At 39.3% G+C, this 16,281-nt stretch overlaps 1 protein-coding gene across 2 annotated transcripts in view; it reads right to left on the bottom strand.

Annotated features, from left to right (window-relative positions):
• Positions 1-7,613: 7,613 nt before the first annotated feature.
• Positions 7,614-16,281, bottom strand: part of LOC147396536 (protease Do-like 10, mitochondrial) — a 38,283-nt gene continuing 29,615 nt past the window's right edge. The window contains exons 6-9 of one of the 2 annotated variants that reach the window (XR_015180758.1): positions 10,587-10,790; positions 8,782-8,978; positions 8,636-8,686; positions 8,034-8,125 (exon numbers count right to left, since the gene is read on the bottom strand). Coding sequence is in view for 1 of the 2 variants with exons in the window: in XM_086451299.1 (XP_086307425.1) it covers positions 7,886-8,125; positions 8,636-8,686; positions 10,587-10,790 (495 nt within the window). In the remaining variant the exon portion in view is untranslated. Of the gene's footprint in view, positions 8,126-8,635; positions 8,687-8,781; positions 8,979-10,586; positions 10,791-16,281 lie in introns of both variants that reach the window. The other variant, XM_086451299.1, reaches the window with a different exon arrangement.

Consider the following 16,281-nt stretch of genomic DNA (forward strand, 5'->3'; position numbering starts at 1 on the left):
TTGTATATGGACTCGACTCGCACTAGTGACGCTGTGCTATGCACATATCCGAAAGCGGTGATAGCTTTCTAAGCTAAGCGAGGGTCGATGTAATTGAGCTTATGTCTCGCTTTGATACCGCTTTCGCCCCCCTTTGGGCATGGTCGGGGTACCATTATCTCTCGTTATCAATTGAATCAGTCAAGAATACAATCAAGCGTTTATCGCCTTTGATCGCTCCCGGCTCGCTTTCGGGGCGAGCCTGCACTCTCGCTTGCTTCTTACTCGCCTACGAAAACAATACTAGACTCGACTTCCACACCTGCGCTTCCTCACCTGCCTCTCCACTCGTGCCTACTTTCACCAACCGGTCTTCCCTTAGTCCTCCCCTACTCCATCCCTCTGCTTGGCTCTAGCCTTGTCCGGACCTCCACCTCTTTGAGTTCTCGCCCCCTGAGTTGCGCTCTTTGTCTCGTCCATCTGAGGCCGACGGGTGCGTCACATCCTTTGTGAGCGAATCTCTTCGCCCTATGCTGAGTCGTAGTTCTATTTCGCTTGGGCTGCTCCTTAGTCGTTGGCCTCCTTTGGTTCTTGGCCGTAGCACTTCTCTTGCGTGCGCAGGTTCCCCTAGCTCTGTTCATGGATCCATTCTAAGACTCCAAATTTCACTATTCTTCTCGTGATAGCTCTTACTCCTTAAGACAAATTATGACTTACTCCTTCTCGTTATAGCTCTTAGTCATACTTCTTATAGCTTTTCCACCTACTTTTAGTCCTTCCCTTACACCTATTTCTCAAGTTCGAGCTCTTACTCATTCCGATAGGATCTTACCCCCCAAGCTGACGCTCAACTCCTAAAGGATCTTTTGCTAGAGTTTTTTTACTCTTGAAAACAGCTACCACCCAACATATACATGGGCATTTGTGCCGTAAGGCCCGGGATAAGACAGCGAGGACAGCTCTTCGTCTTCTTCGTGAGCTGAACTGAGCCTGAGCCTATCCATTGAGGAAAAACCGCTTTCTTCGCTTTCATCCCTTGACTCGCTAGACTGCAAAGCTGGACCTCCCTACTTACTGGCTTGACTGCATTGACTTACTGGATTGCCCCTTTTTAGTTACAGAAACCTGAGGCAAAGAGCTTTTCTGATGTCACATCAAACAAGAGCAAAAGTGCATTTCAAAGGCGGAAAATCGAAGATTACAAGCTTGCGCCTCTTTTCATTCTACTCCTATTTTCTGGAAATAAGGAGTGCTACCGCACACATTTAGGGCACCCCTCATCCTTTACTTGGACTATAAGAAGTCGGAATGTAAATTCAGCCAAGCGGGGCGGGGAATCCGAGTTTACGAGAGTTGGGGCGCGTAGAAAAATAGATCTGATGAGGCTCTGAATCAAAAGACAATGGATAGGCCATTTGAAGACCGCTGAACGATCGATACGATGTTTAGGGCTGAGATCGGAATCGAGAAAGGAGGTTTTCTTGGTCAGACTGTGGGTGGGGCACTTTCACAAAAGACTGATCCTATTCCTCTTCCAGGGTGCATTGAATTGAAACAAAATCCTTTTTCTTGAAGTTCCAGTAGCAGTAGCTTCTTTGACAGCTTATCCAGTAGCTGGTGAGACAGTACTTTTCAAAGTTGTTCGTGCTGTTCAAATAGCTATAGTTCTTGGTGTTGCAGGTGAAGCAGTAGCTCCAGTTCTTGCTTCTGAAAGAGTTCCATCTTTTCCTGTAGCTGCAGCTGGCTGTGGTTCGTGTTCAGTACGAGTCAAAGTAGCAGTAACAGGAAAAGAAGGGGGAAGCCAAGCCGCAGTAAAGGCGATAGAGAGAGAGGGATCAGGATCCGGAGAAGAGAGAATCGATGAGGACTTTCACTCCCTTTCAGTTTGTCTCTGTCCGCTACCTTCTTTATCAGAAGAAAGAAGGAAGAGACAGAGGAAGAGGAAGAGAGAGAGAGGATTGATGTAATTGGGTTGAGGCACAAGCCAAGATCTTTACCGTAAGGTGAAGGAGATTCACAAGGAACGAAGAAGACTTTGGAGAGCAAGTTTGTCCTCAGCTGAGGAACATATAATAGAGCATGAATCATAAGGGATGGAGACATAGACCCACAGTGTGAAACAGGTAAGAGAGTGCCATCTGCAATGTTAACAGAATCATTGATAGGTAAAGGAGAAAGAGATAGGAAAAGAGATCTATTACCTGGCATGTGACTAGTAGCCCCGGAAGCCAGAATCCAATCACTAAGAGAAGAAGAGGAAGTAACAGATCCAGATACCTTTAGTGCCATGTTTGCAGAATGAGAAGCCCCGAGCTATTCAATCTTTTGAGTGATAACAGACATCAATGGCTTAAGAGTCAGAAGAATCAGAGGACCTGACTTAGAAGGAACATCAGAAGAAAAAGAAACATATCACCCTGCAACTCTGGTCTATGGGATCCATGATCCTAAAAATGTGGAAGAGTAGATGAGGTAGCAACATTGTACTGAGGAAGTGTCCAACATTTATCAATAATGTGGCCATAGTGCTTGCAATATCGGTAAAATAGGCTATGTCTTCTTCTGATATCTAGTGTAGTACCGTCAAGTGTAGTATAGTCAAGGTCCAAGGGTTGGTCGAGGTCCGTTGGAACCTTTGGGCCCTCTTCCTTAGGTATAGTAGGATCTGTACTTGGATATGCAACTGTTGGTACTCGTACTGTCACCCTCGTATCTGCTGGATATGGATCTGTGGTCTCTACTGGTTATGCTTAAGAAACTGTAACTTAGTCAACAGGTTCTTCGTTCTTCAACTGGATAAAGGACTAGCTCTGGTAATGCTGTTGGTATTAATGCTCTACTACAGGTTCTGTTTTTAATTCCGTTCCGTCAGGGTCTTGATCTAACACTGGATTAGCTGCTAGGTCTACTGCTTGCTTTGCTCTTGCCATCCTTGCCTCTGTTGCTATTAGGGCTGGTTCTCGATCTGGAACAACTGACTGACGTACTGGTGCTTGCTTTGCTTATTGCGTATATGGTTTTCGGTTGGCTCACTCTTGTAGTTCGCAGGGTCACGCTCACGAACGTCAGAATCAGGCTCTCGATCACTACTATAAGAATCTGGATCTCGACCGAAGCAAGCAGTTTGAGACCCAGCGGATCCCCCTTATTTTAGTAGGCGCCAGTAGCTACGCTAGAAGTTTTTCCTGTGTTTGTTGTTGTAGATTCCGTGAAAAATCCAGCAGCAGCGATTGTTTAACTGACTGATCCAGTTACAGTGCCAAAGCGAGCAATTCCATACCTGAGAGCAATTCCAGGAGCAGCAGTTCGATAGCTCGTTGCCCGTTGAATAACCCATTAAAGTGGCCGGGGGCAACAAAGGCATAGGATCCTGTTGATTCCGCAGTCGATTATGTTGCTTACGAGTTAGATTATGCCGTTGATTCCGCTCTGGATTCTGTATGGTTAAGCCACTGATGAAGCCATGCCATGCAGTCGTTTCTTATGTTTTTTCTTTTGATTTCCGGAGGGAGCGCTTGTCTCATTATACGATGCATAGGTTACTACCCTGACTAATGTTGTTCTCACCCTGACTGTGGTATATAGTATCTATAGCGGTGCAGTGGTCACCATCCGGGTGGGGTAGTTTGGTATGTCTGTTGTCAGATCGAGATCGAGATCCAGAGCCCGTTGTTGGAAAGCCAGTAGCTAGGGTTGCAGTACCCATTTTAGTAGCATATCTAATTTAAGCAACCGATCCACCTATATTATAGTAGTCAATCCTATAGCATTTCCACCAAAAGCATGAAAGGTATCACGCTTAAAAAAGCAGAGGCATCACCTATAAGGGCCATAAGGGCATATATCAACAATTAGCACATCCGACACTTTATGCACATTGAAAATGTGTTTAGAGATTTTTCACATATGCCTCTGTTCCGACTTCATGCACCACGACTTTGGTATTTCACTAGGTCTTTCACCAGCAACATGCCTTCTAGTTCTAGATCCAAATCCAGATGCAGATAAAGAAAAAAAAAAAGGGATCGAGAGGCAAAGGAAGCATCCGAGTAGTAAACAGAAGCATAGGTGGAAGCAATGGTTGATGTTCATGAACCACAAGCAGCCGTTAAAGCAGTCGAAGGAGCGAAAGTAGAGGCAAGGACCGGCAGAAGCAGATCCAGTTGTTTCATATCCTTCGGCCCCTACCTCTATATTGGAAAATCCAGTAGCAACTTATCCAGTAGTAGCAGCCACTTCTAATACCAGTAATCCAACAGCAGCACCTGTTGAACTAGCAGCATCAGAGCTAGCTTCAGATGACCCTGACGGAACGGAATGAAACTAAGTCATCAGGATCCGAAGGGTCAATGTAATATGAGATGATCAAGAGAGAGATTATGATTTGGATTAGAGAGATGAAGATGAAGATTCCGACCTTCGTGATCGTGATGCAGTTACTGATGATCGTGATCCTACAGGTGTTCCAGATGCTCCGGATGTTCCAGACGCAGTTCTTCCTGTTTCTAGGGATCTTCCAGCAGCAAATGACAAAAAATCTTATCAAAGAATAAGGCGCCGCCAGTAAGGAAAGATACTCCAAAAAAGGCCTACGCTATTTTATCGACTTTAGCCCGTGGTTCTTCCAGCTCGGTAGGCCTTTGTAGATTGTCCAGTCTCAGCTGCGTTGAGATTGTCCAGTTCCAGACCAGCTTCTTCTCCAATCTATGTCTCTGCTAGTGTTTCCTATCCAGATTCTTGGTTCCTGCTCCAGCTCCTAAGAAGGGTCGATGTAATTGAGCTTTCTATTCTCTACTGCTCTCCTATTCTTATTCCTACAGCTACTATTAGTCCTTTCATTAACTACAGCCAAGACTCCGCCTCTATCTCCACGGCTCGAGACTGGATCAAGGATTTGGTTTAATAAGGACCCCATCCAATAACTTATTAGATCAGTTTTTTTAATTTTTATTATCAATTATCTTCAAAACCGGATCCAATAATGTGTCAAATGTACAAATGATGTGCTTATATTTTTTATTATTTAGATATATCATTATGTCTATAGATATATTAAATCGATTCCATTTTTTGGATGGATCAGATCTGTAGCAAGACATCAGATTGGGCTTAGACTTTAAACTGGAAGATCCAATTGGGTCAAAGTCAAACGGTACCAATCTGATCCATTGAAAACCCTAGTCATTAGTATCAGCCCATGTTGGCTGTGACAAGGCTTGGATTTAATATTTAAATTAATGGGTAATGGCCCAAAAGACAGGACGAGGATCTCAAAGAACTTTCCCTCCATAATAGATAAAACCTGACTGGGAATGATAAAGGTTATAGATACATAGATTTATTGAGGTGGTAATGGGTGCAGTTTTTCACTTATTATTCTTTTTTTTTTGTCGTTGTTAATTCCCCGAAATGTTAATAAAATATGGATTTTAGTATTTTCTTGAAAAGGACTATAAAGTACTATTGACGTAGCCAGTCATAATACACTAATGGTAACTTGAGGGACTGTTGCATGGATAGGAGAAGAGGAACAAATACAAGAAAAGAAGAAAATTCCTTCATTGATAAACTATAGAGCCAAACAGACCCACATCCGTATTGTATTATCGTTGAAAAGTCGATTGTTGGGGTTACAATAGATTCATTTGAGATTAGACAAATTTGGATTTGATTAGGTGTAAGATCATTTTGATGACTAGAGACACGCATTTAACCTATAAGACCGTGATTATACTAATAAAGGTTTGGAGCAAAGATTTTAGATGAAACATCAGGTGAGACGTTCCATACATTGACATCATTAATGACATTCTATGTAGGAATGGTAACTTGGTATGGGTAGGTTTTCATGAATAGATTAATTGCCACACATGTGAGGAAAGTTTCTTGGCATAAACAACATAGTATGGATAGATCAAATATAAGGCTGGGGGTTAAGGGGGGTAAAAATGGAAAAATAATAAAATTAAAGGGGTATTTATTTATAATAAAAAAACTTTGGGATGGAAAGGATAAAAGAGGAAATATAGTTAAACTAGAGGGGTTTATTGAAAAAGGGAAGTTAGGAGATTAAACTTTCCTCTCTCTCTCTCTCTCTAACTTTTTAAACCTCTCTCTCCTCGTTCTCTCTGGTTTTTCCCAATTTCTTAAATATTACCCAACGTTAATATAATTATTATTTAAATAAAAAATCATGAGATAGAATCTTACTTGGAACTAGTAAAATTGCAAAACAAAAAAAAAAAAAAAAAAAAACGTTTTTTTTTTTAAATATAAGAAAAATGAGTGATAGAATCCTACCTCATTAATTTATATTTATTTTTTAAATTAAAAAAAAATTTAATTGTGGGATAATAGTCTTACTTGTGTTAATTTATATTTATTTTTTATAAATTTAAAAAAAATTATTTTTTTTAGATTTAGGGTATTAAAATGAGTTTGGGGCAAGTTACGTTTAGGCACTATCAATGCTAATATTGACATGTTTGAAGCAATGGGGTTTCTTTCCAAAATGAAAAATTAACATGTAGAAGTTGGTATCATGTAGTAGATGTTTAAGGTAAATTGTAAGTGATTAAAAAAAATTTGGATTTCTATTATAATCTTGGTTTAAAGAGTATTATCGTATGATCTATATGAAAATGCTTTGTCTATAATTTTTTGATTTGTTCTAAAGTAATATGTAACTATTTATCCTTTTTTATTTAACTTCAAACAAGATTTTAAAAAGAAAAATAAATTTTTTTTTTTTTTTTTATGTTTACGTGATAATCAAGCAAACGTAAAATTTTCCATTGGAAACAACCAAACACTCTAATCACAAAACTATGTAAATTTCAATAAACACAAAATTCTGCAAACACAAAAGTTTGTGTTTATGGTAATTTATGTTGCAAACAAGCAGGACCTAAAGACAATAAATTTGAGGAATTAAAAGGGTAAACGTGGGAAAAATAAAGTTGGGGGTATTATAATTTTTTTTTTTTTGTTGAGGTTATGGGATAAAAGATTAAAAAAACAATAGAATAGATCAAAAGAGTGAAAAATAAAATATCATAAAGTTAGAGGGGGTAAAGAGATGAGAAAAGTGGTTGGGATGTATCCTAGGTAGATTTCTCTCCCACAAACAATAAAAACCACGGGCATGTGTGGATACACCTCTCCGTGCAAGAGCAAAAGCTCAATCACTCCCCGCAAGAGCAAAAAACCTCTCTACGGAAGAGCAGGTCCTTGAAGCTTCTCCACAAAGAGCAAAAAACCTCTCCTCGCAAGAGCAAAAACCTCTCCACGCCAAAGCAAAAATCTATCCAAACGTTTGCTAGCTCCCCGCAAGAGCAGAAGTCGTCAAGAAGCTTTATCCAAACGCAGTGCACATCCCTCTAGGAAATTAAGTAAAATATAATCAGTTCATGAGAACTCATTAGAAGATTTTATAAAAGAAATGAGGTGTTGAGGAGAGCTTTGGTGCAAGTGGGGAATTGAAAAAGGGAGAAAGGGAGGCCAAAATCGAATTGGACTCTTGTAAATTGTTTCTCTAGATAAAGTTAATAAAGATTAAAGAACTCAGATACATGATGATTGGGGAAATTAAAAAATTTCCTAGTAAGTGTGATACATGATTCAACATGTCAATCTTTAAAATATGATTACCCATTAATTTATAAAAGGGAAACATCAATGCATTGTTTGCTTTTTTTCTTTTTTCTTTTTTATCCTTTCAGAATCTGTATGATTGTGATGGAAAATACAATTTTCATCATATAATCTGTATGATTGGATGGTTCATTATGGCTCTTCTTGTATAAGTTTCTCCACCAAAAAACTGCTACAAAAATTTTTGTTTGACATTTGTAAACAATAAATAAATTATATGATGAATTAGGCCTGGTTTAGAAGCTCTGTTAATCTAATGGAGCATCTGTAGCTCTGAACCTGCTTTCTGTTCGTCCATCAGGTCACTGGACATTGCACAAGGTATTCTGTGGCGCTTTAATATTCGAGATGTGGCAACTTTGGCCAATTGATAATTCAACACCACCACTCTCTCTTCATCCAAATCAAATCTCAAGCTCTCTTCGGTGCAACCTTCTACTAGCCGGCATAAATGTTTCAGATTCTCAACTTCCACCCCATTAACTTTCTTCACCTGTCCGCCACATGTGTACAGATTTTTTAGACCAATGTATGGGAAATTTTCTTAGTAGTGGAAAGAGATATCTATGTAGCAGCGGAAGCAAACAATTTAATGTACTGCCACTTTAATACCATTTTAGGATGCACAAATCAGTAGCCATGAGAGTTAGAAATCAGCTACTTATATGATACTTTGATGGGTCCAACCCGGATCTCCTACATCAGATGTCAACCTCATCTGATGATTGCACCCATTAAATGAATTGACTATCTTTCCAGATAACTCATTAACTTTTTTTCTGTTTCACCATCTAAGAAACAATGGGAAATCAATGGTTATGATAATCAGACAAGGTTGACTTTTACTAGGAGATCTTGCAGCTGAAAGGCTGAAAGGCGGGACATGAACCCTCCCCCCCCCCCCCCCCAAAAAAAAAAAAAAAACTGTATGCCATAATTACTGCCAGAGTACAGCCTAATCCCACAAAGACAGGCTGCAAAGACAAAACCATAGTAGTAATACCTGTAATTCGGCAAGACGCTCGTACCCAGCATTGATATCATCCATTAGCATCTGCAACAGATCAAGGGGCTCAGGTACATTGGATTAAAACAAAAAATTTAAGCACATCCATGTATGTCTTTTTAGGGGTCAAGATTTTAACATACTAGGCCACTCCTTATGCCATGCCAGACACCATAGTCGATGTGTTGGAAGCATGCCACACCTTTTCAGAATAATATTCCCGATTGACCAATCGCAAGAAGCCTAACGTGGTAGTTTTGTAAATTAGGGATGCCCTCAATACATCTGGGTTTGTGCGATTGGTCGATCTGGAATTCTGTGAAATCTGGAATTGACTTTCCTATGAGAAAAAAATTTGTCCAATCAAGGCCTCTCCAAAATAGCTTTGACAAAGAGCAGTGTTGCACTGGAAGAACCATCCATTTTCAACATAAAAAGTTTGAAACTTTTAATTGATTGCAGCTCATTAAGAAAAGGAAACATGATAGATGGAAGTTCATTCACAAGATGTGATATAGGACAATCTAGAATGTAATAAACAACTCGAAACTAGAATATAATAAATCTAATTTTCCCCCACTTCCTAAAGTAGAACAAATCCTAGGTTCGAGTTGTTTGTTCTACTTTAGGAAGAGTGGGGGAAAATATGTTGGATTTTGTCACATAATACTTCTTTTCTTTCTTTTTTTCCTTTTGGTTTGATTAGTATGTATTTCTTTTTTTTTTATAAATATAAAATTTTTCATTGATGAGAAAGGAGAAAAGGAGGCTGTGATAGCCCCCAAACAACATAACAGAAAAAACCAACGAGGCAAAAACAAGAAAGAAAGGAAAAAAAAATATGCACACCCGACGAGGGGCTACAAATTGCAAATGGTTTTTCAATTAAAAGCAAAATCTTGAAAGCACACTCTTGCAAAGTCTTTACTTTATCTTCAACCAAAAGAAAAGAAACCCCAGAATCACCGTGTGAGACGAGCTCTCCTTGCTCTGGAACACCCTGTTATTGCACTCTTTCTAGAGACCCCAAGCAATTGCGGAAGAAAAGATACATTTTTCTAGAAGAGAAGATATTGTAACTCCAACCTTCCAACAACGCGAAAAAAGATAAACTAAAAAATTCAATCCACCTGGAAACTAGATAAGAACATCCAAATAACACGGGAGAAGGAACAATGAATAAGAATGTGGTTGGTGGACTCCCCATCCCTCGAACAAAGGTAGCAAAAATTTGGGCTAATCCATCCTTGAGTGATCAAATTATCCAAGGTGAGGATTCTATCCAAAGAGGCAAGCCATAAAAAGAAGGATACCTTGGAGGGAATAAGAGCGGTCTAAATGATAAATGGAGAGAAAGATACCTCACACAGCGGAAGCAAGCAATAATAGAGGGATTTGACCGAAAACCTCTTATCCTTAGGCTTAAATCATTCCCTCCTGTCATGCTCATTCTCTTTGAATTGGATTGAATTAAGGAGATCAAGGAGAGATGTGACCTCCATCAACTCCCAAACACATGACACTCCAAAAGCATATACCATCTAAAAGCACATTCCACTTTAAACATCCAGCATCTCAATATCTATTGATATTGATAACATAACCAAGGTAATAAAAACAGTCATTTTGGGGTACTTCTGCATATCAATTCTTACCGACCCTTCATTAAAGCTGAACTACATATGACTCTATATTGGGTTCCAAAGTAGCTCTTCAGACCCAAGAGTTCTAGTTTCTGTATCAACTCCCTCTTTAGTTATCATTTAAAGATGTTCTCCATACATCCCATCAATCAATATATGTCAAAAGCATACTAGCACCCACTAGTAGAATCAACACTTGATACAAGAAACTAAGCTGAACTGCAAATTTTGGAGTTCTCAAATATTGAAATCTAAAGGAGTATGACTTAAAAGGACCTAAAAAAATGAAAATAAAAAAGCAATACCTGAGAAAGAATGACAAGTTGTTCACCAGCCTTATTAGGCAGTTCCTTCAGTGCACGTTCACACAATCGACGGGGTGATGTATTGTACCAGTCCTCCCCATACTCATGGAGGTATGGCTGGGTCAATGGAACAAACACAAGACCAGCAAAAATGAAGTAACTAGGCAATTTATCAAACTGATGAACAGGGACTAAAGACTGTAACTGCAGAATCATCAAAATTATGTGTTAGCTACAAAACAAAATACTAAATTAATCTAGCTAAACAAACAGAATATGAAACAGAAGACTCGACCATATACTCGTGCATAGGAGGAATTCCACAAGAAAAAAAATCATAAATTCTTGTGATACCAAAAATAAATCCTATTTCTTTATCTTGAATAACAAAGAGAAATAATAATTAAATTAAAACATATCAAAGGGTGACCTCAGTTGGGTTGGAATTGTAGCTCAATCGGATAGTGCCTTGTCAATCCACCATTTACCATTAATGTTTGTTACCAGCATGGGTGTGTAGGGATGTATTGGATTTATATTATTATCAAATTTGGCAACAAAATCTCAAAACATACGAGATTAGTCATTATTCATCTGAGATTTGTCCCAGGTTCTCTAGTCTTATTTTCTACAACCTTGTAAAATAAACAACTAAAGTTTTGTGAAAAGATATCTTTCTCCTGATTCTCATCTATTATCACAAAGATTTTTTTTAATATATAGCAATAGATGTGAATTTCAGTCATAATAGCTGTTGGCGGATAAGAGGAAGATCTATGAAAAAGTGTGGGGGCAACACTCTTACAAGATCACTAATAAAGAAATAAGAACTCATCTGGAGCACCAAGAATGACAGAGATCATCCCGCTCTCGGTTCAAGAATTAACATCCTTCTTGCCTACCTTCGGGGATAAGAAAGAATAAGATGAGTACACGATACCTATCATAACCAAACTATTTTGTATTGGAAATAATGCAGTTTACTATTAGCTTTCTATTATTTCTGTTTATTACTATGTAAGAGCATTTACGTCCGTTCATACTTTAATTAAGATATATATATATATCAAGGTCTCATTATGAGACTTGACAATTACCTTTCTACCATTCTTTTTGGTATCATAGCCTAGAGGACCCATCGACCCCCCTTGGGTTCCCCTATCTGGTTTGTGGGATCTTGAAGTCTCGTCTCCTCTTCTCTCTTCTTTTTCCTTCATCAACAACCCTAGATCTTGAGACCTAATAAGCTAGAAGAACCTTTGTTAGGTCTTTCTTCTTTTCTCATCTTCCCTTGATCTCATGTTGCGATTGGGATTCTATCAAGTTTTTCACATGCTGCGATAATATTTTCTGTGCTGTGCTTCTACCCTACGATAGGGTTTCTATCTTTCATAGGTCTGTTGATTTGATTTTTGCCCACGTTAGGGTTTCTGCTTGCAAATAGCCTGTAGGAGTGCTGCTGGTTGCCTGTGATAGGTTTTGTGGGCTGTGTAAGGTCTTGCGACAGCAACTGAGTGTTGCGACAAGTCTTTTGGACCATGTGGATACTTGCGACAACAGTAGGACTGCTGTTTGGGCTGCTTAGAGATCTGCGATAGTAGCAGGACTGCAATGTGGGCTACGTTGAGACCTGCGATAGCAACATACAACAGCTAGTATGTTGTGGAGACCTGTGATAGCAGCAGGACTGCTGTTTGGGACCTGTGATAGCACCAGAACTGTTGTGTGGGCTTTGTGGAGACTTATAACAGCAGCAGGACTGCTGTGTGGACTGTGTAAAGCCCTGCAACAGTGCTGCTGGCTATGCTGTGGACTATTTTTCTTTTGACTGCCATAGAATTACTTTGATTCCCTAGAAGGCTGCCCGTTCTACATGTGGTTCATTCCACCTTGGGTTGATACTACGCAAGATCTCCCTCCAAACCAAAGTTACTTCTTTCCTAGCAAGCAATCACGATGAATTCATAGCCCAAGGATTCCAACACGACTCTTGAGGTAAATTTCTCAGCCCAACATATCACCAGTGCCTATTAGATACTCGGAATTTTCAGTTCTGGTCTCGGTTTATGCGTCTTTATTTGGGTAGTAGAGGGAAAACTCGATGGCTTTTGAGCACCATTACTAAGCCACCCCTCACTGATCCCAAATTTGAACAATGGGATATCGACAACTACACTATTAAAGCAACGCATCTATACCATGTTTATATACCATGAGACTGTCTCATCTTTATGATCAACACTCACTCAGTCATATGTGCATGCCAAGAAGGACTCAAGTATTTATGAGCTTTATCAAATCATAACTCAAGATACCCATGGGACTCGGAGTGTAGTTGATTACTTTGGGTTTCTTCAGTCTCGTTGGGAGGAACTATCTTGTTATGAGTCTATGACTGAGTTGTCTACAGAGAAAACCGGGTATGTGGTTAAGAGGATTTCTCGACATCAAACATATTAGTTTCTCATGGGTTTACGTCCTAAGTTTGAGATACTTCTGACCCAGATTCTTAACACCAACCCTTTACCTTCTCTTTTTGAGACATTTGCGACCATTGATAGTGATGCACGTCGTTGTCGTGTCGTTCCCTCTCAGGCCCTTAGTATTCTTTCTGCTCTAACTACAGATCAGAAGGCTTTAACAACAAATTCGGATTTTTCGAATTCTCGTGCCTAGGGATCTGGGAGTCGTGGCCGTGGCCATGGTCGTGGTAAAGGAAGTGGTCTTATAGCCATTGTGGGAAGATTGACCATGAGAAGGCCCGATGTTTTCAACTCTATCTGTTAGTTCCATATTGTCAATCCCGAGACTTGAATTGACTGTCAGATCGGTTTACATTTGAAAACATGTGAAGACTACAACAAAGTTGCTCAACCTGAAGCACATCAACAAAACGCTCATATGTGTGTGCACAAAACCTAAAAGGTAATGAGACCACTAAGACTATTCCCCAATACCTAGATGATTGTTAGGCTGACTCATATTGATAAGAAAATCTTATTCCTTGACTCATTCATTCATCGAAACTTATGGGAGCAAAAAATGATCATAAAGTGTATTTTGGTAATTTGACAACCCTTAGACCATACCCCCCTTGGTGAGTGTTTGGGGATCTTATATAGGCAAGATCTACTAAATCCCTGAATTTGTTTAATCACCGACTTCTTGAGAGCTCAATTTGGCCCGAAATGGCTAAAAGGGTATTTTGGTAATTTTACCCCCTTAGGCCGGCCCACCTATTGGTGAAAGTTTGGGGACCTTCTACTTGATAAGATATACAAAAACCCCGAACGGTTTGTTTATCAAAGCTTCTGAGAGTAAGGTCTGGCCTAAAATGACCCAAAAGGGCCTTTTGATAGTTTTATCGACGCCACCGGGTAACACTACCAGGGGCGCCGACAGCAAGCACCCTAGTTCCACCAACGCCGCCAGTAGCACACTCACGGTCATATTTTCAACCGTTGAGCCTCCGATAATGACAATGGCGCCACAGGTAGGTCTCGAAAAAACCCCCAAATGTGTATAAAACTTATCACTTGAGTTCATTTGTGGGTTGAATAAATCCGTAGAGAACTTATACTCACCCCTCTCCCTTGTTAGAGAACATTCACTACAACATTGGAAGATCATGCCTTAGTTGAATGCACCCCCAACATAAGCAATCTCCATGAGAGTCTAGCATTAGGTGAGCCTTCCTCAACCTATCTTGATCTCTCATTTGATTCCACTTCAACCATCAAACCTTTCTTGCACACACATTGGTACATTCATGGAGTAAGGAGAAAAGGGAGTAGATGGAAGAAATGATCACAAGGAGCAGACAAACTCATAAGCTTGATTGGAAGATCCAATCGTCGAGATGCACTTGTGAGCTCAAAGACTCGAAGAACTCAAGATCGCCATTGGCAAACATTAAGCGTTGAGTGAGTCCTAGTTATTTTGGTTTTTCATTTCCAAACCCTTGTATGTAATTACTTGGTTCAGCTCTAAAAAATCAAGCTCTTGTTAGAATCGAGGATTTTTGACAAGAGTAGAGGTTCGTGAGTTTTCGAGGTACAAAACTCACAACATTTCGAAAGGATGCGTTTCTCTTGATCTTAAAGTTTTAGAATTTAACCTAGGTATAAAAAGTTCTATGTATGGTTCGAGATGAACCATAAACCTCATTAATTAGTGAGCACCAAGACCTTTGCGAAGGTGACCTTGGGAGTGGATGCAGGCATATTGCCGAAGCACTATAGAATTGATTGTCTCGTGTTTGTGGAAATGTCTTTATCAATTTATACTTAGATGAATGCATGCCATGAATGGATATTATGCTATGTATGACATACTATGAATGTTTAGACTCTAAGTAAATCTCAATTGCATTGCAAACTAAAGATAAGCCGTGAAAATGAATGTAGGCACATTGTTGAATCATTATAGTCTTATGTCTCATGCATGTTTTATGATTCCGCAATTTACACTTGAATGTCTTGAATGTCATGAGATGCCATGAATGCCGAATAGGTAAATCTTATATGAATGGACCATTGAATGACATGACAAAATGAATGTTTTTATTTCAAGTGTATTTTCCTTAAATGCAAATTAGTGACATGAGTGCAAAATCGAGGTTAGGTGATTAACTTAGAACACTGTCAAATTATCAATCTAAATTTAAATTAGATTAATTGAATAAATTTTTAATTATCCTATTCACCCTCCCTCTAAGATTAGACGCAGTACGAAACCCGGAATTTTCACTATCCTCATCTGTTGATCTTCTGTCACTCCCTCTTTGGGGCATTCTGTTCCCCATGCTACTATTGTGGAATCATCTCCAGTTCATCCCATTGATCCCCATGTTTCTCTTGGCACTATTGATCTACAACAACTCCAGACTTAGATTGCCACTATTGTTCAAGATTAGATCTAGACTCATACTTACTCATCCTCGACTGTGGCCTCAGTTACCACGCCTCAAGTACATCCACTACATTTCATGTCTCTCTGTCTGGCTTTGCTCCCTTGACTTAGGTAATTGATTTTGGTGTCTCTGATCACATCCCCGGTGAGTCTAGCCATTTTACTTCTTCCATTGTTCTTACTACTCATAGGGAGATTCGCCTTACTGATGGATCCCTTACACCTATCCACAGCAAAGGTACCAACCCTTTATCCTCTGATTTTTCCCTTAATTATGTGTTTCATGTTCATAACCTATCTCTTGACCTTTTGTATATGAGTAATATTACAAAATCTCTAAATTGTTCAATTACCTTTTTTCCTGCTCATTGTATTTTTCAAGATCTAACTTCGAGGAGGATTTTTGATAAGGGATATGAGAAGGATGGGCTGTACTTGTTTGGATCTCAGCCTACTGTTGCTTCGGCTTTTGTGCTCCCTCTCTAGGAGTCATGTTTTTTCTTCTCGGACTTTAGATTTGTGGCATGCTCGCTTAGGACATGATAATTTTCAGCATTTATGTTCTTTATTTCTTCCTTTGAAAAATTCTTATAGTGGACACAAATTTTAGTGCTCTACGTGTGAGCTTTCTAAGCACACACGTACCTCATATATTCCTCGTATGCATCGATTTAATGCAATGTTTTATTTAATTTACTCTGATGTGTGAGGACCTTCTCCTATTACTGCTTTTATTGGTTATCGATATTATGTTACATTTATAGATGATTATTCTCATTGTACT

This window comes from Akebia trifoliata, chromosome 8 (assembly GCF_017979445.1).
Source record: "Akebia trifoliata isolate Shusen 1 chromosome 8, ASM1797944v1, whole genome shotgun sequence".
Taxonomy (NCBI): Eukaryota; Viridiplantae; Streptophyta; class Magnoliopsida; order Ranunculales; family Lardizabalaceae; genus Akebia; species Akebia trifoliata.